The sequence below is a fragment of the Pavona decussata genome, unplaced genomic scaffold (genome assembly GCF_977016875.1).
Source record: "Pavona decussata unplaced genomic scaffold, jaPavDecu1.1 SCAFFOLD_130, whole genome shotgun sequence".
In the NCBI taxonomy this organism is placed as follows: Eukaryota; Metazoa; Cnidaria; class Anthozoa; order Scleractinia; family Agariciidae; genus Pavona; species Pavona decussata.
Window position 1 is genome coordinate 2,712,582 of NW_028145544.1, and position 24,721 is coordinate 2,737,302.

General features: G+C 39.3%; 5 protein-coding genes across 5 annotated transcripts; 4 read left to right on the forward strand and 1 right to left on the reverse strand.

The window, feature by feature from the left end:
- Window positions 1–278: 278 nt before the first annotated feature.
- LOC146468665 (uncharacterized) lies at window positions 279–2,147 on the forward strand. Its single transcript, XM_085124449.1, has one exon. It carries the CDS (start codon window positions 493–495, stop codon window positions 2,053–2,055), a length of 1,563 nt encoding a protein of 520 aa, XP_084980575.1. The 5' UTR covers window positions 279–492; the 3' UTR covers window positions 2,056–2,147.
- Window positions 2,148–2,274: 127 nt separating this feature from the next.
- On the reverse strand, window positions 2,275–7,311 carry LOC146468666 (uncharacterized). Its single transcript, XM_085124431.1, has 2 exons — window positions 5,948–7,311; window positions 2,275–5,908 (listed from the first exon to the last, which is right to left on the reverse strand). Exons 1-2 carry the CDS (start codon window positions 7,029–7,031, stop codon window positions 4,329–4,331), a joined length of 2,664 nt encoding a protein of 887 aa, XP_084980557.1. The 5' UTR covers window positions 7,032–7,311; the 3' UTR covers window positions 2,275–4,328.
- A 1,673-nt stretch (window positions 7,312–8,984) lies between these two features.
- On the forward strand, window positions 8,985–12,218 carry LOC146468667 (uncharacterized). The gene has a single exon (XM_085124440.1). It carries the CDS (start codon window positions 9,091–9,093, stop codon window positions 11,008–11,010), a length of 1,920 nt encoding a protein of 639 aa, XP_084980566.1. The 5' UTR covers window positions 8,985–9,090; the 3' UTR covers window positions 11,011–12,218.
- Window positions 12,219–14,141: 1,923 nt separating this feature from the next.
- On the forward strand, window positions 14,142–16,409 carry LOC146468668 (protein mab-21-like 3). The gene has a single exon (XM_085124448.1). The coding sequence runs from the start codon at window positions 14,157–14,159 to the stop codon at window positions 15,720–15,722; it is 1,566 nt and encodes a 521-aa protein (XP_084980574.1). The 5' UTR covers window positions 14,142–14,156; the 3' UTR covers window positions 15,723–16,409.
- Window positions 16,410–21,005: 4,596 nt separating this feature from the next.
- LOC146468669 (uncharacterized) lies at window positions 21,006–23,045 on the forward strand. Its single transcript, XM_085124439.1, has one exon. It carries the CDS (start codon window positions 21,021–21,023, stop codon window positions 22,944–22,946), a length of 1,926 nt encoding a protein of 641 aa, XP_084980565.1. The 5' UTR covers window positions 21,006–21,020; the 3' UTR covers window positions 22,947–23,045.
- Window positions 23,046–24,721: the final 1,676 nt, after the last annotated feature.

Below are 24,721 nucleotides of genomic sequence, written 5' to 3' on the forward strand. Positions count from 1 at the left end.
GAATTTTCATGGTGACGTTCATAGACGACGAAGTTTAGACTTGAAATTTGCGAGCAAAAAATCTCGTGGGTCGATTTTGAGGTCGAACGTTTTTGGTTCCCTGTATGATGAATTGAGAATTCGGAAAATTTTGGTCAAAATTTGTTTTGAAGGCGTCAAGTGCCCTTTTAACAGTGTTTAATATAAAACAAAAACGTAACTTTATACACTTGACTGAGCAGCCATTCGACCCAAAACTAACCCGCGAGGCACTTTATATTTTCGTTCCGCTTAGTAAACCTATCCCGCGGGAAACGCAAATTGAGTTATAGAGGGCATAAAACAAGAGGAAATGGGAGCGCTGCCAAAATAATGGCCCTGATCGTAGGTAACAACACCGGAACTGAGCATCAAAAACCGAAATATTAAATTTGGCAAGAAGACAAGTTTTCAACGATAATATTTTTTAAAAGTTGTTGAACGTAAGGAACACTTGGATTTCGCGATCGTAAAATGAGTGCGGTAAAAGTCGACGAAAAGACCCAGGGATTAAACAACGTTATCAAATTTCTAGGAAAGCGAGGAAAAGAATCTCAGAGATGGAAACAACATGAAGGAAATTTTTGGAACATCATGTTTAATCCATCCTTAGAGATTTGGAACGAAAAATCTGGAACTTGTGTAATATTTAGACCTTACGGAAGCGCAGCGGAGGATCTTAAATCCGAAGAAACCGGTGATGTCGGAGATCTGGATATCATGATCTTTCCATTTTCAGATAATTTGGTACTTTACGACGAAATGATCGAATATTTACCCGAGAATTCACTGCACGTCAGAATCAAGGCAGCCGATCATCCCTTGTTAAGGCTGTGCTGTGTGAAAGACACGGGCTACCTATCAACCGCAGCCTTGAAGAACGCCGATAAATTGATTTATGGAGATTTAAGCAATGCACTTCCCGTCGCATTTCAGATAATTTCACGCGAAAGGCCTTCGTTTACGCTACCTATCAATTGTCATTTGGTAAACAGCATCAGCAGTCCAGCTTTAAAAGCTAACTTTGATCTGCCTGCGGAGGGCTTAAACTCTATCGCACGTCAAAAATTTATGATAGAATGGCAACAGAATTCTCCATTCCAGGTCCAGGAGAACATTTTGCATAAGCACGTAAGTAAAGAACCCAAGAATGGTGGAGCCAGGAAGGAGGAGGAACAGAATAGAGGCTCTAGTGAGAACCAAACTGAATCCAAAGGGCAACTTGTGCCTCAAAAAATGGAGCTGACTCCTGAAGACTCAACACAAAGTCTTGAGGATGCAGAGGAAAATATAGAAAAGAGGCTGGAAAATGTTCGTCACGAAAAAGCAGTGGAGCACTTGTTGAAACAACTGTTTAGAAAGGAAAATAAAGAAGAGGAAGACCTCTTTCAGGAACAAACCTTGAAAGAAAGTGAGATCGACACAGTGCCATTTTGGCAAAATCAAGTTGTAGCTGGGATTGATTTTGTCCCTGCATTAAAATCCCGAGGATGGCCCAAGGTGGCGCAAGAATGGGCTACGCGACAGCGCAAATGGCCTTCATGTGAAATTGTCGACAATATTATTCAGGAGGGTATCCACTTGGTGGTGAAATCCCCAAAGAATGGTGGCAATCCCGATTTCGACTTCAGAATCTCATTTTCTCATGCAGAATACCTGTTAAGTCTACAGATGAATGACATTCAACGCGAGTGTTACCGCTGCTTTAAGAAATATCACCGAACCTACCTTTCAGGTCCAAAGGGTTTGGTGACATTTCATCTGAAGAACATTCTTCTAAAAACGATTGAGGAAACCGGTACCGATATATGGACCGAAAGCAACAGAAGCGAGTGCCTGATGAAACTCTTTGGGAGCCTTCGGGAAGCTCTTACAAAGAGGCATTTGTCACACTTTTTTGTGAGATCATACAACCTGTTTTCCATTGACTACATTGAAGACCCCGAGATTCTGGAGTCATTGGCTGCAACAGTCAAGCGGATTATGGAAAATACCTTGGAATTTGGCAGTAAGCTGATCCAGAACGGACGCTATTAAAACATAAGAGAAAAGGAGAAAATTGTTCTGGGCAATGAATTGGTTTTGTCTATCGAGGATGCTACTACTCATTGTAAAAGCCATACTAATGGAAAATCTGAACAGGCAGCAGCCCTAAAGCTACAGTGTTGTCTTTTAAAATATCAAGCAATAAGTTCACAATGACTGACTCTGTTATGATGATTGAGTCCAAGCCAGACAATAGCTATTATTGTATTGTATATATTGCTGATATCTGTCCCAGTTACGACTTAAAGGTGAAACGTTTCTAGGAACTTGAACTTTTGGTTTCCGAGGATTACTTTGAAGTGTTGTCACTCTGTTATGATAATTGAGTCCCAGTGAGACAATACCTATAATACCTATTTAAATTAACTCATATATTAGCTGATATCTGTCCCAGTTACGACTTAAAGGTGAAACGTTTCTAGGAACTTGAACTTTTGGTTTCCGAGGATGACTTTGAAGTGTTATCGAATGCTCTATCAATCAGACACACGATTGTCGACAAATGAGACAAGGCCGCAGTTTATTTAGGAAACGGAAATCAATTTTTTCTTTAGCGAAAGTCACTGAACTAAGGCAAAGAATCTCCAGAAATTTCAGTTTCTGAGACTGTCTTAAAGTTTACTTCCGCTCTGATTTTATAAACATCTCATGTTTCCGGCACGTGCTTCTCTCGTACATATGCTCTCGCAACACGGCATAAGCAACGGAAATCAGAGATTAAAATTCTTTTGGTTCTTTAACGACAATTTTTTTTCTCAACTTGTCATGGCTATGGTTGGTGATTTGACAAAAATAAAAATTTTATACACCTCATTAATTAGCACCGAGGAGACGCAATTAGCAAATCTCCTGTTTAACTCACCATCACTTCGGTCAGAACCTGATATCGTTATAAATTCTGGTAAAGATAAAGGTGAAAGAAGAAAACGTATATACGTAGCTTGTCACTGGGCTGATTGCAGCTGGACTAAAGGGAAAAATGTTCAGTCCCAGACTGTTGTTTGGAAGGTCTTTAACTGGTTCGTCTGCTGAGGGCACCTAGGAATTTTTCTTTCTCTTGTGAGATGCTTGGAAAAAGAACGGATCGCATCGTAAAAATGCAGCTTATTACTGTGAAGATTCTATTAAGCGCCCTGGGGCCCGTTTCCCGAAAGTCCCGGTAACTTACCGGGCCCGATAAGTATATATTTTTATTTTATTATTATTTTTTTTTGCCGATTACACAGTGATTACAGACATGGTTCTTGGCCAATGTTTTCATAGAATTATAAGATTTAAAAATTTAGTATTCAGAGTTAACAAAAATTGACTTATGCTAAAAAACTTTTATCACCAAAAACACTTACCGGGTGCGGTAAGTTACCGGGACTTTCGAGAAACAGGTCTCAGGGCTCTAATTTTATTTTGAGAGTTTAGGTTGCTTATAGGAGAAGCGATACCTATTTTAAAAGGAGAAGGTTCGTATCTCTGTTTTGATTTAAGAATCTGAAATTGTAAAAATAATTCATGAGTAATAACAGGAACTGTTTCAGAAAGAATAACGTGAAATAACGTGAAGGTTCATTAAAACCTCTGTACATGCGAAACGAATACCAAACTAAACGCCCAATCTACGTCAATAGTTTCGCTGTCATTCTCTTTAAACAGTAAGCCTCAGGATAGGAGCGCTTATTGAAATTCTAAGTGTCTACACCTGAAGATGCTTTTTGCTTTAAGTTTGGTGCTAAGTAGCCATAAATAACTATGGCGGCTAGAGGCGTAAATTAAAAATATTGCGTATTTGAAAAAGGGCACCAAATAGACCATTACGTTTTACATCCAAAGTCTAAACTGTTTTAAAGGGTACTTACAACTTTTATACAGAGATACCGTGGATTTCAAGCATTTAAACATCTAGTGTCATAATCACTTAACTGCGCAGAAATACAAATACATATTATTATCAAATTGAAGTTTATCTAGCTTGCTGTGTAACGTAGGGTCAGTGTTATAATGACACGGTTTGGTTTAAATCGAATTACTTCAAATAAACTTGGATCAGTTACACTGCATTTTCTGTCGGTTGTTGGTTAATCAGCACTGGATTTGCAGTGCCTTAGACTACTATTTTAGATTGCTGTATTTCACTGATCAAGGATCGATTAAGTAAATCGTAATACTTTGATCCTCAAAGTAATAATGGTAATTTATAACTATGAGATGCCAGTGCTGCATTCGCTTTCTTATGCAAACATTGTCTGAATTATCATTCTCCTGAACAACGGTCAGTCTAATGGGATCTCCGTGGTAACCTCCTCTGGTTGCACTGGGCTTGTCTGAGGACCGTTGAACAACCTGAGGATAAACTGGGTCCCTGCCCCAGCGGGCATTATGTGATTTATGTCAAAGGGATTTTCAGAGGTAGGATCAAGAGCTCTTCGAATTATAGCGTCTTCATTCCCTGCTGCAAAGTCGTCTTGCTTAAACACGTATTTGCAAAATTCAACTGCACAGTGGATCCCTTCAAGCACACGGCGCCTCACGTTAGGTTCAGTGCTGGTTAACATTCTGAGGTAGGCCAAGTTCCAACAAATGTCAAACATTCTAGGGAATTCTTCGACACGGATGATACCGGTGTTTTCAATTTCCTTGAGGCCATCCACCAACGACCTTTCCAAAGGTTCAAGAGCTTCAAGTCGGGAATCAGTCGCCTGGTCGCTAAACGCCATTGCGGTCAATTCTTTGCTTATGGAGAAGTAGATATCTTTCATGTCATGGTATCGAAAACGTGATCCGAGAGAATTTCTTTCTTGACGAACCGATTCTTTTCGCTTACATTGGGTGTCAGTGCTGCCTCTAGGTGGAGATTCTGTAGCTTCTCCACCCGTAAACTCCTCTGTTTTAAGAATGTTTCTGGACAGAGTTGCCTGGCTGCTTTGAATGCGTTCTTTTCCTTTAGATGCTGTTTTCTCTTTGCAGTCTACGTTCTGAATCAACGGTGTTGCAAAATAAAATGGATTGTTCCTGATTTGTGCAGCTTTTTCAGCCAAGCATTCCAGAGTTTTGGAATTCTCTATGTAATTTGCACCGAAGATGTTATATGATCTCACAAAGAAATGGCGTAAATCCTTCCTCCTGAGAGCTTCCAAAAGTTTACCGAGGAGTCTCATTACGCAGTCCGCTCTGTTGCTGTCGGTCCACATATCAGCACCGGTTTCTTCAATCGTTTGCAGAAGAATGTTCTTCAGATGAAACGTTACCAAACCTTTTGGGTCTTTAGAAAGATAAGCTCGATGAAATTTCTTCAGACAGCGGTAACACTCGCGCTGGATGTCATTCATCTCTTGGCTTAACAGGTATACTGCATGAGAAAATGAGATTCTGAAGTCACGGTCTGGTTTGCCACTATTCTTTGGAGACTTTGCCACCAAGTGAAACCCCTCTTGAGTAACCCTGTTCACCATGTGAGGTGACGGCCACTTACGCTTCCTTGTGATCCATTCCCGCGCAACTTCGGGCCATCCCGAGGCTCTAAAGGCAGGCACAAAATCGAATCCTCCTACACGCTGTGGTCCTTTTTTGTCTTTAAAATTCGTTCCTGTTGAAGAATCTCTTTGGGCTTCGGTTATTGCTCCAAACATGTGATCGTAGATGCGGTTTTGTGTTCGTCTGTCAAATTCTCTCTTTTCCTCTTGTTCATTGCCATTTCGGAATCGACTCATACGCGGTAGATCAGCGGAGGTGAATTCTTCTTTGTTCCCTATGGACCGCTGTTCTGCGTTTGGTTTATTTACTACCTTCTCAGTGACGTCTTCGTTTGGTTTCGTTTCGCTCTTTTTGTTCATAGCGTTGGTTTCAAAGATCTCTTTAGATACGTTTGTTAGAAGGAACTGGTCAGAGGTACCTGGTGGGTATGTCACTGTTGGTCTGTGAGATACAGAGTCCAAGCCTTCAAGAGACAACTTTTCCCCATTACCACTTGTGGCACATTGGTCTTTCAACCAATATTCCTTGCTCGATTCACTCTTGTACTCCTCACAAAATGATGACGTATCGAATTGATGTTCTTTCTTTTGGCCACTTACGTCTTCCACTAATTCTGTTTCTCTACGGTTCCCGTTTTGGTCTGGATTCTCAACATCGTGCATTCGGTCTCGTAGGTGTTTAGCTCGGTCGCTATTATAAAACTCTAATAGAGCTGGCAGTATTTCAGCAGGACTGTTAAGATTTTTTGTTTGACAAACCATTCCAATCTCGTTCATTAACTGTGTAACGCTTTCGAGGTCTTTGGCGTTGTCTCTCGTATGTGGTATTCCCATTTTCCTTTTCAGAAGAACCACCAACCATTCCCATTCCGCCGTGCAGATATCCGGCGCCTCTTTCAGATGATTTGTATCCTCCAAGTGCCTAGGCTGCGAAAAGTTTAGAGTTATAGCCGGGCTATTGGGGTTATTCCTCATTTGGGTAGTACTTTGCAGAATGGGTGAAAAATCGTCTGGAGACAATATCAGCTGCTGCATCGCACGTGTAATATCATCAGCTATTCCAGGGGCTGATTTCCCATAAATTGCAGGATGAAAATTCTTCAAGGACGAAGTGGCCACGTACTCCGTGCCTTCAACGAGGCAGGACTTTAGCACCGGATGATGGACTCCTTTGATTCTTACGTGCCGGGGATTTTCTGGTAAGTGTTCAATCATTTCGTTGTCGATCATCAGATTTCGTGAATTTGGGAAGATCATGACATCCACATCTCCAACATCATCAGGTTCTACGAGTTTTAAGTCCTCAGCCGCGCTACCAGTTGGTTGAAACATAATGCGATGGTCAGAATGTTTGTCTAAAAGCTCGGAAAGTTGCTGTAAAATGGAAAACAGCACCATTTTGGTGTGTTGTTTCCATTTTTCACCATCCTCTCCTCGCTTTCCCAGAGACTTAAAGACAAAGTTCAGCTCTTGGATTTCCTCGTCATCTACTCCCGAAGACATTTTTGCAAATTCAAATGTGTACTAAAGATTACATATTTATGTCTCTAACGCATTGAAATTGGATGCTTCGAAGAAATACGTCACTTCAATTTCCAAAACTTTGTTTGGGTTGTTATGGAATATTTGTGTAGTACGTCTGAAACCCTTTTCGTTTTCCAAATGTTTTGTAAAATTAATTCTTGTGGTCACTTTTACGAGAAACCGTATATTTGGAAGGCCCCCGAACGTTGAAACGGAAGAAAACGTTATGCAACTAGTAAGTATGGCACTTTTTAACTCGATATTTGTGTCGGATTCCCAGAACATTTTGATGATATTATCGAATTCTTTGCTAATCACTGGTGTGATAGAATCAAGGAAACTGAAACATCACAACATGTCAGTAATATTTTGCCCTGGGGATGACGCATCCTATTCCCATATCATATATGGATTAATAAACAAACTCAAAATGTCATGACTGTCAAGTTCACACAGATCGACCATGCAAGTATTTTACAATAACTATCAGAAGTCTCGCGCAGTGAATTACTCGTCTGACTCGTAGCTGTTGTCTTTAAGAGTACAGACAATAAGAATGACGTCAGATGTAATGGAAACTGAAACATCAGTGGTGCTGTGACCGTGCACAATCCTTTGTTTTAACGTTCACACTACGGTTGAAAATCTTAACAGGAACGCTTCGATTGGTCAGTTCCTCAGACATAGTTCTAAATCTATTCTAGTTTGTACACGGTCAACTGAGGCCAAACACGCGAACATTGAACGTTGCCTCTTGGCAACTATAAGGAAAGAAAGCACGGTGCAAGACTCGGGGATACTTTCTTTCAGTAATAAATAATGATGGTCAGAAAATTACGCATCCTATCACCAATGAAATCTCTCTTTTTATAAGGGAAGCTTGACATTAAAAAAGTGAGAACACTTCACCTCACTGTTTCTTCATCCGCATAATTTATTAGGGACCGTTTGACAAACGGCAGAATTAACCACGTCATCATTTTTATCCTACATTTGTCGCCATTTGCTGTTTTCAGTTTCTCGATAAAATTGAGTAGTTTTGCGTTAACAACAAAGGCCAGAATAAGTTTGCACTATTCTTGTCTATCTACTCATTTTATCAAGAAAACATCTCACGTTTGTCGTTTGCCATATACGCAATTCTAGATCTCTTTAAAATTAAATACAGCCATTCAAAAGTTTATATAAATAAAGTTATATCAAGCAAACTTGAAATGTCTTTTCTCGATCGAGAGGATAAAAGTTTCAGATGCATTGAGAGGTCTTCTTAGCTGATGTGTCCGCTTTTTTCTATTCAGCGGACTTCGAATGACAGTGCGTTTATCCTATTATCTAGAAATACGGCCGAGGAACACTAGGAACGAGCATCCGAGTCGACTGATTGTCGGAAATGCTTGACAACTCCAGTATGGCGGAACGTTTCTTTTACAAGATGTGTGTTCATAAAGAGGAAAAGCAGAGCCTCCTTTCAGTATTTTTGTATTTCAAATCTGTCTTTCCGTTATTGATCTTAAAAATAATGGAATAAAGTTGTTTTATACGCAGCTTTTCACTTTCACCTTTTGAGCAGCCAAGTTAATCTGCACCCTCCTGCTGTGGTACAAAGTTAACTGTTTCGATGCTTCCGTGCAGATGTGACAGGCGCTAATTGTTTGAACGTAAAAGAGCGCTGGGGATTGGGGCTTAGTATAAAGTTGTTCCATCTTCCTTTGCTTTCTCTCGTACAGACGTGAAAGGAGCGTAAGTAAATTTTATTTTATTTTAATTTTTTTTTTGGCATTGGCGCCAACTCAACTTATTTTACGAAAATGAAATTTTTATGGTTGCAAACAAGTAAAGAGTCTTTTTTGGGCGGTTGGGTCTTATTACGTTGCATTTTCGGAGGATGACTTTAGACACTTATCAAGTGTTGGAACTTGGAAACCGAAGGTGAAATCCTGACGTTTTCCGTCAACATAATGAGTTATTATTTTGACTCGTTCACCTGAAACTCAAAGTAATGTAAACACTTCAGCAGTGCACATTCAAATTTTGTAAAATGGCTGAAAACGTTGATGTAAACACCGAGGAACTAAACTTCATCTTTGAGGCTCTAGGAGAGAGAGGACAGGAAACTCAAACAGGTTTTGAATACTTTAATCTCTTAAATAAGGTTTACCAGCATATCTGTGGGCGTGTAATGGAAAAGGGCTTCCAGTTTCAATTTTATGGAAGCACGGCTGAAGGATTGCAGTGTACAAAGATCGGTGAGCTTGGAGATGTGGATATCATGATCTTTCCGATTTCAGACAGTCTGATGATCCACCACGAACTGATCGAATATTTGCCTGGACATCCACTGCACGTCAGAATCAAGGGAGTCGATCACCCCGTGTTAAGATCCTGTCTTGTAGATGACACCGAGTACGTCGCCACTGCAGACTTAAAAAAATTTCTTCCTGTAATTTTTCCTGAGCGTTCCGAAAGACAGGCCCTGAAAATGTTTGAGGTTATCAGATCCATTTTTCCAATTCATTCCCAGATAACGAATCAAATGACTTCAGCAGCTGCAACCCTTGATATTGGTAGGCTGGCTCAGTGCCCTGAATTATTGATGGACAAATTCAGTTTTATGACCAAAGCCGCAAACTGCACTAAGGAAAATGTGCCTTCAGAGAAGCAGATCGGATCGCAAATGGAGGCAAAAGGAAATACTTCAATCAAGACCAAAGCAACAGATGCCAAGAAAGAACAGCTTGAAGCAACATTCGATTTTGTTCCTGCATTTAGATCTCGAGAATGGCCGATGGTTGCACAAGAATGGATCAAAAGAGAGCGAAAATGGCCTTCGGTTGACGTGGTTGAGAAAATTGTTCACGAAGGTTTTCATTTGGTAGTAAAATCCCCAAAGAATGGTGGTAATCCAGATATCGACTTCAGAATTTCCTTTTCTCATGCAGAATTCCTGTTAAGCCAAGAAATGAATAAAGTTCAGCGAGAGTGTTATATCTGTCTGAAAAAGTATCATAAGGCTTTTTTTGCCTCTAACCCAAAGGGGTTGGTGACATTTCATTTAAAGAATCTTTTTCTATGGACGATTGAAGAAACCGCTGTCGAGATGTGGACTGAAAGCAACAGAACTGAGTGCATGATGAAACTCTTCGGGAACCTTTTGGATGCTCTCAGACAAAAGAGGTTACCACATTTTTTTGTAAGATCATACAACCTGTTTTGTATTGATTACATTGAGAGTTTCGAGATTCTTGAATCCCTGGCAGAAAAAGTTGAGCAGATCATTGCAAGCCCGATGCACTTCGCAAAGAAACTGATCCCAGCTGAAGCCTCCAAATATTCAAGGCAACACAAAAAAGCATCTGGAAAGCCAGCCTCAGATCAAGAACGGGATGAGCAGAGTCTATCGACTAAAAAGGAGGAAATGCTACCAACAACAGCAACTGGTCGTCAAGGAAGCGTTTCAATCACAAGGTTAACAGAACTGATCAACATGGCTTTCAGTGACACTGATCCTAGTCAGCTTGAAGGTCTCAATCCCTCTGAAAGATCGCTAGCGGAAGACCTTAGAGAAATTGGAAGGGCTTATAACTTGCCGGGGTCAGAAAGCTATGGAACATCTACGGAAATTGTGATCGAGTATCTGTCCTTCATGGGAAAGCTTATCACTGGTTCGAACGTGACGCGCAGTATACTTGGTGAAATCCCGGGTTTAGTCAAAATGTTGAAGTGTTTAGTAAAGCAACAGGACGTACCACAAGAAAGTGGCACAGGTATCAGGAATCACTCGGCCAGCACGTCAGGTCAAACACTTGATCCTGCTCCTGGAGTTCCTTTGGATCCCAGAGACTTGTTCCGCAGGATGGCTCGGCGGGAGCACAGAGATATTGATTGGAGTCTCTTTCTGGGACAGAGGACAGCAGAACAAGAAAAGGCAGACATGGATGATGACATTCCATTAGACTAACAGGAGTCTTGTACAAAATACTTTGACATCAGTTGCGTGGCACTATTTTTGTTTTCCAGTGGAAATTGTGCTTTCCTTATCGTCGTACAAAGTTTAAAATAAAACAGTGTAAATAACCTGAGCCATGCAAGAAAACTCAAAAAATACGGTGACAATTTTACGGAAGACTTGGGGCCTGTCAAGAATGGAGCGCAGGTATCGATTACCGCTTCACTATTTTAACCCTTTAAGCCGTAACAGTATTTCAGTCATGAAAATTACAACTTCCAGCCGTAACAGCATTTCAGTCATGAAAATCACAATGATTAGTAATTTTGGTGGTAGGCATGTGACCACAAGTGCCGTGACTTAAATGCTTCATTAAAATCCTTATTTTACACTCAGATGCAAATGCATTAATTTATTAAGTACACTATTATACTATGGTAACCAGCACGCTTGTTTACATGGAAAGTTCACTAGCCTTAGAGCTAAAAAGACAGGAAACTACCAGAAAACTGATAAATATTAATGCTTTTTTTCTGTCTTTGGAAATTTACCATTTTCTTTTAATTTAGTCCTTCTAAGGTCGCCTTTTGTGCACGAGAGAAGGTACAGCACTTTAATTGCAGTAACTGTAGCACAGTTTTGACTGCAAATCTATCAAAATGTATCCCTGTCACACATTCCCCTTGACTCCCCTGTGTATAAATCATTTATCTTCACTGTTTGACTTGGACAAATAGCAACTCAAGAACCATAAATAATCTGAAAGAATACAACAAAACAGAACTATGCATGAGAGTGCTGCAATTTATGTTTATTACAAAGTACTCGGTTAAGCAGTTAATTTAATCTACTCAATTTATTACAAGTATTTCAATAAGTCATATAATTGACATGTAATTCAGTTTATTCCTAAGAGCGACCATCAAAATGTAAGCTACTGAGCAGTACTTTCCTGTGGTGCTGTTTATTATGCCGTATAAGGTGGTTCTAACTTTTGGGTCTGTGGATGAAATCCTAACGTGTGACCATTCAAATGAAAGCTACTGAGCAGTACTTTCCTGTGGTGCTGTTTATTATGCCGTATAAGGTGGTTCTAACTTTTGGGTCTGTGGATGAAATCCTAACGTGTGACCATTCAAATGAAAGCTACTGAGCAGTACTTTCCTGTGGTGCAGTTTATTATGCTGTACAAGATGGCTCTGACTTTTGAGGTCAGTGGATGAAATCCTAACGGGCCATAAAAAGGTAAAAATGTAACTTGGCAATGTAGAAGAAGGTAACAAGGGTTATAAAGTAGATAAACTAGTTCTAATGAGAACATTTTGGTGATATTATCGAATTCTTTGCTGACCACCGCTGTGATAATTAATCAAGGAAACTGAAACATCACAACATGTAAGTAAATATTTTGCCCCGGGAAAAACCCTTTCAGTGTGATTAGAGGATGACAAATGCTATTGCTATATTATTATCTTTATCAACAATAACACTCTCAAGATTAATAAACAAACTTAAAATTTCATGACCCCAGATCACAGATCGACCAAGTATTTTACAATAACTATCAGAACTCTCTCGCAGTGAATTACTCGTCTGACTCGTAGCTGTTGTCTTTAAGAGTACAGACAATAAAAATGACGTCAGATGTAATGGAAATAAATATTGCAGGATATGAGGAAAGCATAGTTAATTGGCGGACTGGTAATGAAACCTTACTATAAAAACAATGGTGCTGCAATTTATGTTGGAAGGGCCGCGACCGTGTACAATCCTTTGCTTTAACGTCCACACTACAGTTGAATATCTGTACAGGAACGCTTCGATTGGTCAGTTCCTCCAACACATTTCAAAATCTATTGTGGTTTGTACACAGTCAAGGCCAAAAACGCTAACAAAAATATAGAACAAAGAAGTTTGTTAGGCTTCATAACCATTGCCTTTTATTAACTATGAGGAAAGGAAACACGGTGAAAGACTCGAGGCTACTTCCTTTCAGTAATAAATGATGATGGATCAGACAATTACGTATCCTATCACCAATTAAATTCTTCTTTTTAATAAGGGAAGCCTGACATTAAAAACGTAATAACACTTTCCCTCACTGTTACTTCATCCACATAATTTATTAGGGAACTATTGACAAACGGCAGAATTAACCACGTGATCATTTTTATCCCACATTTGCCATTTGCTGTTTTCAGTTTCTTGGTAAAATTGAGTAGTTTCGGGTTAACATCAAAGGCCAGAATTAGTTCGCACTATTCTCGTCTATGTAGTCATTTTATCAAGAAAACATCGCACGTTTGTCGTTTGTCATCAACGCGATTCTAGATCTCTTTAATATTTAACATAGCCATTCGAAACTTTATATAAAAAAAGTTATCTCAAGAAATCTTGAAACGTCTTTTCACGATCAAGAGATAAAAGTTGCAATGCATTAGCATATGTCCGCTTTTTTTTCTATTCAGCGGACTTCCAATGGCAGTACCTTAATCCTATTATCTTGCAAGACGGCCGAGGAGCACTAGGAACGAGAATCCAAGTTGACTAGTCGTCGGAAATTCTCGACAACTCCAATATGGCCGAACGTTTCTTTTACAAGATGTGTGTTCATAATGAGAAAAAGAAGAGCCTCCTTTCAGTATTTTTGTATTTCAAATCTGTCTTTCCGTTATTGATCTTAAAAATAATGGAATAAAGTTTTTTTATACGCAGCTTTTCACCTTCACCTTTTGAGCAGCCAAGTTAATCTGCACCCTCCGGCTGTGGTACAAAGTTAACTGTTTCGATGCTTCCGTGCAGATGTGACAGGCGTAAATTGTTTGAACGCAAAAGAGCGCTGGGGATTGGGGCTTAGTATACAGTTGTTCCATCTTCCTTTGCTTTCTCTCGTACAGACGTGAAAGGAGCGTGAGTGAATTTTATTTTATTTTATTTTATTTTTTTTTTGCCATTGCCGCCAACTCAACTTATTTTACGAAAATGAAATTTTTATGGTTGCAAACAAGTAAAGAATCTTTTTTAGGCGGTTGGGTCTTATTACGTTGCATTTTCGGAGGATGACTTTAGACACTTATCAAGTGTTGGAACTTGGAAACCGAAGGTGAAACCCTGACGTTTCCACTCAACACAACGAGTGCACGTTCAAATTTTGTAAAATGGCTGAAAACGTAGATATTAACACCGAGGAATTAAACTTCATTTTTGAGGCTCAAGGAGGGGGAGGACAGGAAACTCAAACGCTGAAAGAGCATTTTGAATTCTTTAATATCTTTAATAAGGCTTCTCAGCATATTCTTGGGTCACTAGAAAATGGCGTCCGGTTTCAAGTTTATGGAAGCACGGCTGAACAACTGCAGTGTGAAAAGGTCGGTGAGATTGGAGATGTGGATATCATGATCTTTCCGAGTTCAAACAGTCTGATGATCCACCACGAACTGATCGAATATTTGCCTGAACATCCACTGCACGTCAGAATCAAGGGAGTCGATCACCCCGTCTTAAAATCCTGTCTTGTAGATGACACCGAGTATGTTGCCACTGCAGCCTTAAAAAAATTTCATCCAACAATTTTTCCTGACCGTTCCGAATTACAGAAAGTGTTAGAGGTTAGCAGATTTATTCTTCCACATCATTCGCACATAACGAACCAAGTGACTTCACCAGCTGCAACCATAGATCTTCGCGGTAGGCTGAATTTTCATGAATATTTGTCTAAAATATTCAGGTTTATAACCAAACCCGAAGACTTTATTAAGGAAAATGTGCCTTCAGAACACCAGATCGGATCACAAATCGAGACAAAAGGAAATACTTCAATCGAGGCCAAAGTAACAGATGCCGAGAAAGAACAGCTTGAAGCGAAAGTTGAACTAAAAATCGATTTTGTTCCTGCATTTAGATCTCGAGAATGGCCGATGGTTGCACGAGAATGGATCAAAAGAGAGCGAAAATGGCCTTCTCTTGACGTGGTTGAGAAAGTTATTCACGAAGGTTTCCATTTGGTTGTAAAACCCCCAAAGAATGGTGGTAATCCAGATTGCGACTTCAGAATTTCCTTTTCTCATGCAGAATACCTGTTAAGCCAAGAAATGAATAAAGTTCAGCGAGAGTGTTACGTCTGTCTGAAAAAGTATCATGCAGCTTTTTTTGCCTCTAACCCAAAGGGCTTGGTGACATTTCATTTGAAGAATCTTTTTCTACGGACGATTGAAGAAACCGGTGCCGAGATGTGGACCGAAAGCAACAGAACTGAGTGCATGATGAAACTCTTTGGGAACCTTTTGGACGCTGTTAGACAAAAGAAGTTGCCACATTTTTTTGTGAGATCATACAACCTGTTTTGTATTGATTACATTGAAAGCTCCAAGATTCTTGAATCCCTGGCAGAAAAAGTTGAGCAGATCATTGCAAGCCCGATGCAATTCGCAAAGAAACTGCTCAAAGCTGAAGGCTCCAAATATTCAAGGCAACACAAAAGAGCATCTGGAAATCCAGCCTCATATCAAGAACAGGATGAGCAGAGCTTATCCACTAAAATGGGGGAATTGCTACCAACAACAGCAACTGATCGTCAAAGAAGCGTTTCAATCACAAGGTTAACAGAACTGATCAAAATTGCTTTCAGTGACACTAATCCTAGTCAGCTTGAAGGTCTCGATCTCTCAGAAAGATCCCTAGCGGAAGACCTTAGAGAAATTGGAAGGGCTTATAACATCCCGTAGTCAGAAAGCTATGGAACATCTACGGAAATTGTGATCGAGTATCTGTCCTTCATGGTAAAGCTTATCACTGGTTCGAACTTGAGACGCCGTACATCTCGTGAAATCTCAGGTTTAGTCAAAATGGTTAAGTGTTTAGTCAAGCAACAGGACGTTCCACAAGAAAGTTGCACAGATATCAGGAATCACGCGGCCAGCATGTTAGAACGAACACTTGATCCTGCTGCTGGAGATTCTTTGGACCCCAGAGACTTGTTCCGCAGGATTGTTCAGGAGCACAGAGATATTGATTGGAGTCTTTTTCTGGGACAGAGGACAACAGAACAACAAAAGGCAGACATAGATGATGACATTCCATTAGACTAACAAGAGTTTTGTACGTCACTTGCCTGACACTACTTTTGTTTCCCAGTGGAAATTGTGCTTTCCATATCGTCGTGCAAATTTCTAAAATAAAACAGGGTAAATAACCTTAGCCATGCAAGAAAACACAAAGAGACGTTAGATTTGAGTACGGTGACAATTTTATGGAAGACTTGGGGCCTGTCAAGACTGACGCGCAGGTATCGGTTACCTCGTCACTATTTTAACCCTTTAAGCCATAACAGTGATCAGTAACAAATTACTCCTTGTAATGTTAATGTTTTTTTAACCCCTGAGGTCATAAGAATTAAGGATTTGATCACCCAAGGTGGATTTTCTTGAAATTTTAATAACTTCTCCCCAGTACTTTTATGAGAAAAGTATGGGGTCAAGATAGGAGAATTTGTTCGTTGATATTAGGGGTTAAAGGGTTAACTAAAAATAACGGGATAAGGTTCTGGCAATTGATGCGACTGGGTACGTAAAAAACCTTTTCATTTAATCCAGTATCTTACTCATACTCCCATTCCGATTCCAAATTAAAGCAGTTAGTGCGCAGGAAAAATTTGTTCAGATTGGATCTATTTTTGCTTTGGTCCCTGTCTGAAAATGATTCTCCCGGGTTTTCTTGTGACCCCAAGGGAGATTTGCTTTAATGTTTGTAATAAAGAACAACAATATTTTATGGCTTCTGAAAGGCAGGGCCCAGTTGTTCAAAGCCCGATAAAGCTAATCGTGGGTTAACGTGAACTTTGATTCAAGTTTAATTACTAATGAATAAAGTTTTGCCAAAACACTTTTGTTCCTCAGTTTTGACAAAAACTTTTTTTTTACCATTAGCTTACAATTAGCGAGCTGAAGAGTAGACCTCGGTTAACTTTTAAACGTGGATTAGCGTTAATCAGCTTTCGAACAACCAGGCCCAGATCTGCCTGCACGAACGACATGCAGGCAGATCTGCCTTTCAGAAGCCAAAATCGACAAATATAGTGAGTGTGCGCAAAAGGAACACAGTTGATAAAGTATTGAAACTGTTAATGTTTCTGCAACATTGCTTGTTTTTGGATGGCGAAGAACGGCATTCATCCCAGGCGTGTTGTTGTGAAAAGAATTTAGTTTTTAAGATTAACTGACTAAGAATATCGAGACCTCGTGGTCAAAACTGAATTTTTGGAATAAAGCTAAAATAAGGGGTACTTTTAAGGTCTTTTAACAGGTTGTACCGTTTCTATGGTAACCTATCAACGACTATAAATAGACAAGGGGGTTAGTTCCTAAAGAGACTGTGATGCCGCATCGATGGGGGAGTGGAAACGAATGTTTGGTTTATGAACAGAGTTGATAACTAAAGGTGAATTGGCCACCGTAAAGAGATTCGAGTGCTGACGATTTGAGCGTTAGCCCTTCGCCAGAGCGAATCGGGGCTCGAGACGTCAGGACTCTAATCTCTTTATGGTGGCGAGTTTACCTTTAGTTATCAACTCTGTTCATAAACCAAACATTCGTATTAAAGACCATAATTTGTTCATCAACTATCAGTGGGTATTTGTGTGATACAATTAATTTTGTATCAGCTGATAAACAATGGTGGTATTGATCCGTCAAAGTAAAAGTTCTGGAAAGGGCTGAAAACCGTTTGCCAGCCACCTTAAATGTCCGTCGTAGGGATTGAGGAATCAAGAATTTTATGATTGGACCGATCTATCAATGTGTGAACAGGAGAAACATCTGAAAGCCAGCGGTTGATCATCTCTTTATTGATATTATAATGTTAACATCATTTCAGCGTGATGAAAATCACAATAATTAGTAATTTTGGCGGTAAGCACGTGACCACTAGTGCCCTGCATGTGACTTAAATGCTTTATTAATTAAAATCCTTATTTTACACTCAGATGCGAATGCATTAATTTATTTTAAGTTCCGACTATTATATAACCAGCACACTTGTGTACATGTAAAGTTCACTAGCCTCAGAGCTAAAAAGACAGAAAACTACTGGCAGAAAACTAATAAATATTAATGCTTTTCTCTGTCTTTGGGAATTTACCATTTTCTTTTAGCCCTTCTAAGGTAGCCTTTAGTGGACGAGAGAAGGTACGGCAATTTAATTGCAGTAACTGTAGCATAGTTTTGACTGCAAATCTATCAAAATGTATCCCTGTCAAACATTCCCCTTGACTCCCCTGTGTATAAATCACTTATCTTCAATGTTTGACTTGGACATATAACAACTCAAGAACCATAAATAATCTGAAAGGATACAACAAAACAGAACTATGGGTGAGAAAGATGCAATTTATGTTTATTGTAGAGTACTCAGTTGAGCAATTAATTTAATCTACTCAATTTATGACAAGTATTTCAATAAATCATATAATTTACATGTATTTCAATTTATTCCTCAGAGAAACCGTTACTGAATGTAAGCTACTGAGCAGTACTTTTCTGTGATGCAGTACTTCATTATGCTGTACAAGGTGGTTCTAACTTTTGAGTCTGTGGATGAAATCCTAAAGTGTGACCATTCAAATGAAAGCTACTGAGCAGTACTTTCCTGTGGTGCTGTTTATTATGCTGTACAAGGTGGTTCTAACTTTTGGATCTGTGGATGAAATCTTATAAGTGTGACCATTCAAATGAAAGCTACTGAGCAGTACTTTCCTTTAAAGCTGTTCATTATGCTGTACAAGGTGGTTCTATAAACTTTTGAGTCTGTAGGTGAAATCCTAAAGTGTGGACATTCACATGGAAGCTACTGAGCAGCACTTTCCTGTGGTGCTGTTTATTATGCTGTACAAGGTGGCTCTAACTTTTGAGTCTGTAAGTGAAATCCTAAAGTGTGGACATTCACATGAAAGCTACTGGGTAGAACTTGCCTGTTCATGTGGTGCTGTTTATTATGCTATACAGGATGAGTCTGACTTTTAAGTCAGTGGATGAAATCCTGAAGGGTCATGAAAACATGAAAATGTAACTTGGCGATGTATAAAGAAGGTAACAAGGGTTAACAAGTAGATAAAGGAGTTCTAATGAGAACATTTTGTTGGTATTATCGAATTCTTTGCTAATCACCAGTGTGATAATTAATCAAGGAAACTGAAACATTATCATGTCAGTAATATTTTGCCCGGGAAAAACCCTTTTAGTCTGATTAGAGGATGACACATCCTACTGCCATATCATTATCTTTATCAACAATAACACTCTCAAGATTAATAAACAAACTCAATTGTCATGACTGTCAAGTTCACACAGATCGACCAAGTATTTGACAATAACTATCGGAATTCTCGGGCAGTGAATTACTCGTCTGATTTTTAGCTGTTGTCTTTAAGAGTGCAGACAATAAAAATGACGTCAGATGTAATGGAAATAAATATTGGATATGAGGAAAGCATAGTTAATTGCCGGACTGGTAATGAAACCTTACTATATCAACAATGGTGCTGCAATTTATGTTGGAAGGGCCGCAACCGTGCTTAATCCTTTGTTTTAACGTTCACTCTACAGTTGAATATATTAACAGGGACGCTTCGATTGGTCAGCTCCTCCGACACATTTCAAAATCTATTGTAGTTTGTACACGGTCAACTGAGGCCAAAAACGCTAACAAAAATATAGAACACAGAAATTTATCAGGCTTCATAACTGTTTCCTTTTATTAACTATGAGGAAAGGAAGCACGGTGAAAGACTCGGGGCTACTGTCTTTCAGTAATAAATAATGATGGTCAGTGAGACAATTACGCATCCTATCGCCAATGAAATCTCTCTTTTTAATAAGGGAAGCCTGACTTTGAAAACGTGATAACACTTTCCTCCACTGTTATTTCATCCGCATACTTTATTTGGGACCTTTTTGACAAACGGCAGAATTAACCACGTCATCATTTTTATTCTACATTTGCCATTTGCTGTTTTCAGTTTCTCGGTAAAATTGAGTAGTTTCGCGTTAAACATCAACGGCCAGAATTAGTTCGCACTATTCTTGTCTATGTAGTCATTTTATCAAGAAAACGCCTCACGTTTGTCGTTTCCCGTAAACGCGATTCTAGATCTCTTTAACATTTAACATAGCCATTCGCAACTTTATATATAAAAAGTTATATCAAGCAAACTTAAGACGTCTTTTCTCGATCGAGAGATAAAAGTTTCAATACATTAGCAAGAGTCCGCTTTTTTTCTATTCAGCGGACTTCCAATGGCAGTACCTTAATCTTATTATCCAGAAAGATGGCCGAGGAACACTAGGAACCAGAATCCGAGTCGACCGGTCGTCGGAAATTCTCGACAACAAAACTGATATGACCGAGCGTTTCTTTTACACGATGTGTGTTCATAATGACGAAAAGCAGAGCCTCCTTTCAGTTTTTTTGAATTTCAAATCTGTCTTTCCGTTATTGATCATAAAAATAATGGAATAAAGTTGTTTTATACGCAGCTTTTTACTTTCACCTTTTGAGCGATTGTCAATTGGGCTAAGTTAATCTACACCCTCCGGCTGTGGTACGAAGTTACTTTTTTGTTGTTTGCGTACAGATGTGACAGGCATTAATTGTTTGGACGTAAAGGAGCGCCGAGGATTGGGACTTAGCGTACTTGTTCCAGTCGCGTTTTTTTTTTTTTTTTGTTTCTCTTGCAGAGGCGCGAAAGTGGATTTTATTTCGTTTATACATTGCCGCCAAACTCATTCTATGAAAATGAAAATTTTATGGTTGCAAACAAGTAAAGAACCTTTTTTGGGCGTTTGGGGACTTATTACATTGCATTTTCAGAGGATAATTTTAGACACTTATCAAGTGTTAGACCTTGGAAACCGAAAGTGAAACCCTGACGTTTTCAGTCAACAGAACGACTTATTGTTTGACTCGTTCACCTGAAACTAAAAGTAATTTAAACATTTCAGCTTCAGTAGTGCACGTTTAAATTTAGTAAAATGGCTGAAAACTTAGATGGTAACATCGAGGAGTTAAACTTCATTTTTGAGGCTCTAGGAGAGGGAGAACAGGAACCTCAAACACTGAAAGTACATTTTGAATTGCTTAATTTCGTCAGTAAGCATTTCTTTAGGTTTACAACTGAAGATGGAGTCCGGTTTCAAATTTATGGAAGCGCGGCTGAGCAATTGCGGTGTAAAAAGGTCGGTGAGGTTGGAGATGTGGATGTCATGATTTTTCCGAGTTCAGACAATCTGATGATCCACCACGAACTGATGGAATATTTGCCTGAACATCCACTGCACGTCAGAATCAAGGGAGTCGATCACCCCGTGTTAAAATCCTGCCTTGTAGATGACACCGAGTATGTTGCCACTGCAGCCTTAAAAAAATTTCATCCAACAATTTTTCCTGAGCGTTCCGAATTACAGAAATTTGTAGAGTTTTCTTTACCCATTGCTCCACTTCATTTGCACGTAAAGAACCAAGTGACTTCACCAGCTGCAACCCTTGGTCTTGGTGACACGACTTTTCGCGAAACTTTGCCTGAATTATTGGTGGACATTTTCAGTTTTTGGATCAAAGCCGCAGACTTTCTTGAGGAAAATGTGCCTTCAGAACACCAGATCGGATCACAAATGGAGACAAAAGGAAATACTTCAATCGAGACTAAAGTAACACATGCCCAGAAAGAACAGCTTGAAGCGAAAGTTCACGCCAAAGTCGATCTTGTTCCTGCATTTAGATCTCGAGAATGGCCGATGGTTGCACAAGAATGGATAAAAAGAGAGCGAAAATGGCCCTCCCTTGACGTGGTTGAGAAAGTTATTCACGAAGGTTTCCATTTGGTTGTAAAACCCCCAAAGAATGGTGGTAATCCAGATTGCGACTTCAGAATTTCCTTTTCTCATGCAGAATACCTGTTAAGCCAAGAAATGAATAAAGTTCAGCGAGAGTGTTATATCTGTCTGAAAAAGTATCATGCAGCTTTTTTTGCCTCTAACCCAAAGGGATTGGTGACTTTTCATTTGAAGAATCTTTTTCTACAAACGATTGAAGAAATCGGTGCCGAGATGTGGACCGAAGGCAACAGAACCGAGTGCATGATGAAACTCTTCGGGAACCTTTTGGACGCTCTCAGACAAAAGAAGTTGCCACATTTTTTTGTGAGATCATACAACCTGTTTTGTATTGATTACATTGAAAGTTCCGAGATTCTTGAATCCCTAGCAGAAAAAGTTGCGCAGATCATTGCAAGCCCGATGCAATTCGCAAAGAAACTGATCCCAGCTGAAGCCTCCAAATATTCAAGGAAAGATAAAAGAGCATCTGGAAATACAGCTTCAGATCAAGAACTGGATGAGGAGAGCTTATCCACTAAAAAGGAGGAATTGCTACCAACAACAGCAACTGATCGTCAAAGAAGCGTTTCAATCACAAGGTTACCAGAACTGGTCAGCATGGCTTTCAGTGACACTAATCCTAGTCAGCTTGAAGGTCTCGGTCCCTCTGAAAGATCCCTAGTGGAAGACCTCAGAGAGATTGGAAGGGCTTATAACTTCCAGCGGTCAGAAAGCTATGGAACATCTACTGAAATTGTGATCGAGTTTCTGTCCTTCTTGGTACAGCATATCACTGGTTCGAACGTGAGACGCAGTATACCTCGTGAAATCTCAGGTTTAGTCAAACTGGTGAAGTGTTTAGTCAAGCAACAGGGCGAACCACAGGAAAGTGGCACAGATATCAGGAATCACGCGGCCAGCATGTTAGGACAAACACTTGATCCTGCGCCTGTAGGTCCTTTGGATCCCAGAGACTTGTTCCGCAGGATTGTTCATGATCACATTGATTGGAGTCTTTTTCTGGGACAGAGGGCAGCAGAACAACAAAAGGCAGTCATGGATGATGACATTCCATTAGACTAACAAGAGTTTTGTACAAAATACTTTGGCATCGCTTGCGTGACACTACTTTTGTTTTCCAGTGGAAATTGTGCTTTCCTTATCGTCGTACAAAGTTTAAAATAAAGCAGTGTAAATAACCTTAGCCATGCAAGAAAACACAAAAGAGCGTTAGATCGATTTGAGTACGGTGAGAATTTTACGAAGGACTTAAACCTGTCAAAACTGGGGCGCAGGTATAGGAATACCTCGTCACCGTGATTTAAGTCAGGGATAATTTTTAGGTTTTTTCCCCCTTTTTATTATTATTATTATTATTATTATTATTATTATTATTATTATTATTATTATTATTAGTGATCAGTGATCAGTATCAAATTTCTGCGTGTAATATTAATGTTTTTTCAACCCCTGAGGTCATGAGAATTAAGGATTTGATCACCCTCTGTGAATTTTCTTGATATTTTAATAACTTCACCCCATTAATTTTATGACAAAAGTATGGGGACAAGATAGGAGAATTTGTTCTTTGATATTAGGGGTTAAAGTGTTAATGATTTTTATGAAGAACAAAAATAGTTTTTTGGCTTCTAAAAGGCAGATCTAACCGCACGAAATCGACAAAAATAGCAGTGTGCGCAAATGGGAACACTTTTGCTGAAATATTGAAATTCTTAAATGTTTCTGCAACATTGAGGGACCAAAGATTTTCTGATTGGCCCATCTATCAATGTGTGAACAGGAGAAGCATCTGAAAGCCAGCGGTTGATCGTCTCTTTATTGATGTTATAATATTAACAGCACTTCAGTCATGAAAGTACTTTTATAAGAAAAGTATGGGGACAAGATAGGAGAATTTGTTAGTTGATGTTAGAGATTTAAAGTGTTAAATGGCTGCTGTACAGGTCCACTGCCTTGGTGGTGCCTCTTACTGCAGAGATTTTTTTGTTCCATTATGACTATGTGGGAAAAGCAGATCTTAGCAAAGGCTGCTGAAATTCAAGAAGAAATCTGAAAGTAACCGTGCATTTTTTAGAAATAATTTAGAAAAAAAACAATAATTCTCAAGAGCTTTAAAATACGAAACAACTGAATGTATGGCATATTTTCCAGACCGAAACTTAATTATGTCTAAAAAATGAGTGGTTACCGCTAATTTTGTTTTTAGAAATTTATAGCCCTTGCTACTTGTAAGATCTGCTTTCCCCGGTGGATACAAGTCATAAACCGTGCAAAGATACCTTTGAATTAGTAGGCGCCGCCCTTAATTAGGTCAAAATCAAAATCAATGATCAAAACAATCTGAATCACAAACAGAACTCACAATAGTAGAACTGTAAACTATCTCAAAGCTGACACCTACAGTCTGTACCTAAATAATGCATTGTCAGATTGCTTAGTCCTGGGCAAATTCCAGATGTTTATCAGCTTTAACACAAATTTATGATATCTCTTAATTAGTGATTGGTCATTGGTCAATTTTGCGGGCCGTATTTCACTGTGCGGGTTACTAAACTTCAACTAGTTTCCTTTCCCATGCGCCGGGCCGATTCATCTCAGAGATCTATATAATAAATATCTTACTAACCTCGTTTTCTCGGTCTGTAATGTAAGTTACAGATCCTCGTTTATTCCCATTGATTTATGGCCTGCGCACTTCGCGCTTAGGCTATAAACCGATAGGATAAGACTCCTTCCGTAACTTACAGTACGGACCTTGAACTCAGTTGGTAAGGCGTATATTTAAGGCAAATAAAGCTACTAACAACGGGTTCATGTAATTAGATACTACACTCTGT

Coding starts and splice junctions, on each gene's coding strand:
- LOC146468665 (XM_085124449.1), top strand. CDS start 493: ATGAGTGCGGTAAAAGTCGACGAAAAGACCCAGGGATTAAACAACGTT.
- LOC146468666 (XM_085124431.1), bottom strand. CDS start 7,031: ATGTCTTCGGGAGTAGATGACGAGGAAATCCAAGAGCTGAACTTTGTC. Junction 5,909..5,947: donor AACAGTGACATACCCACCAG/GTACCTCTGACC, acceptor ACGTATCTAAAG/AGATCTTTGAAACCAACGCT.
- LOC146468667 (XM_085124440.1), top strand. CDS start 9,091: ATGGCTGAAAACGTTGATGTAAACACCGAGGAACTAAACTTCATCTTT.
- LOC146468668 (XM_085124448.1), top strand. CDS start 14,157: ATGGCTGAAAACGTAGATATTAACACCGAGGAATTAAACTTCATTTTT.
- LOC146468669 (XM_085124439.1), top strand. CDS start 21,021: ATGGCTGAAAACTTAGATGGTAACATCGAGGAGTTAAACTTCATTTTT.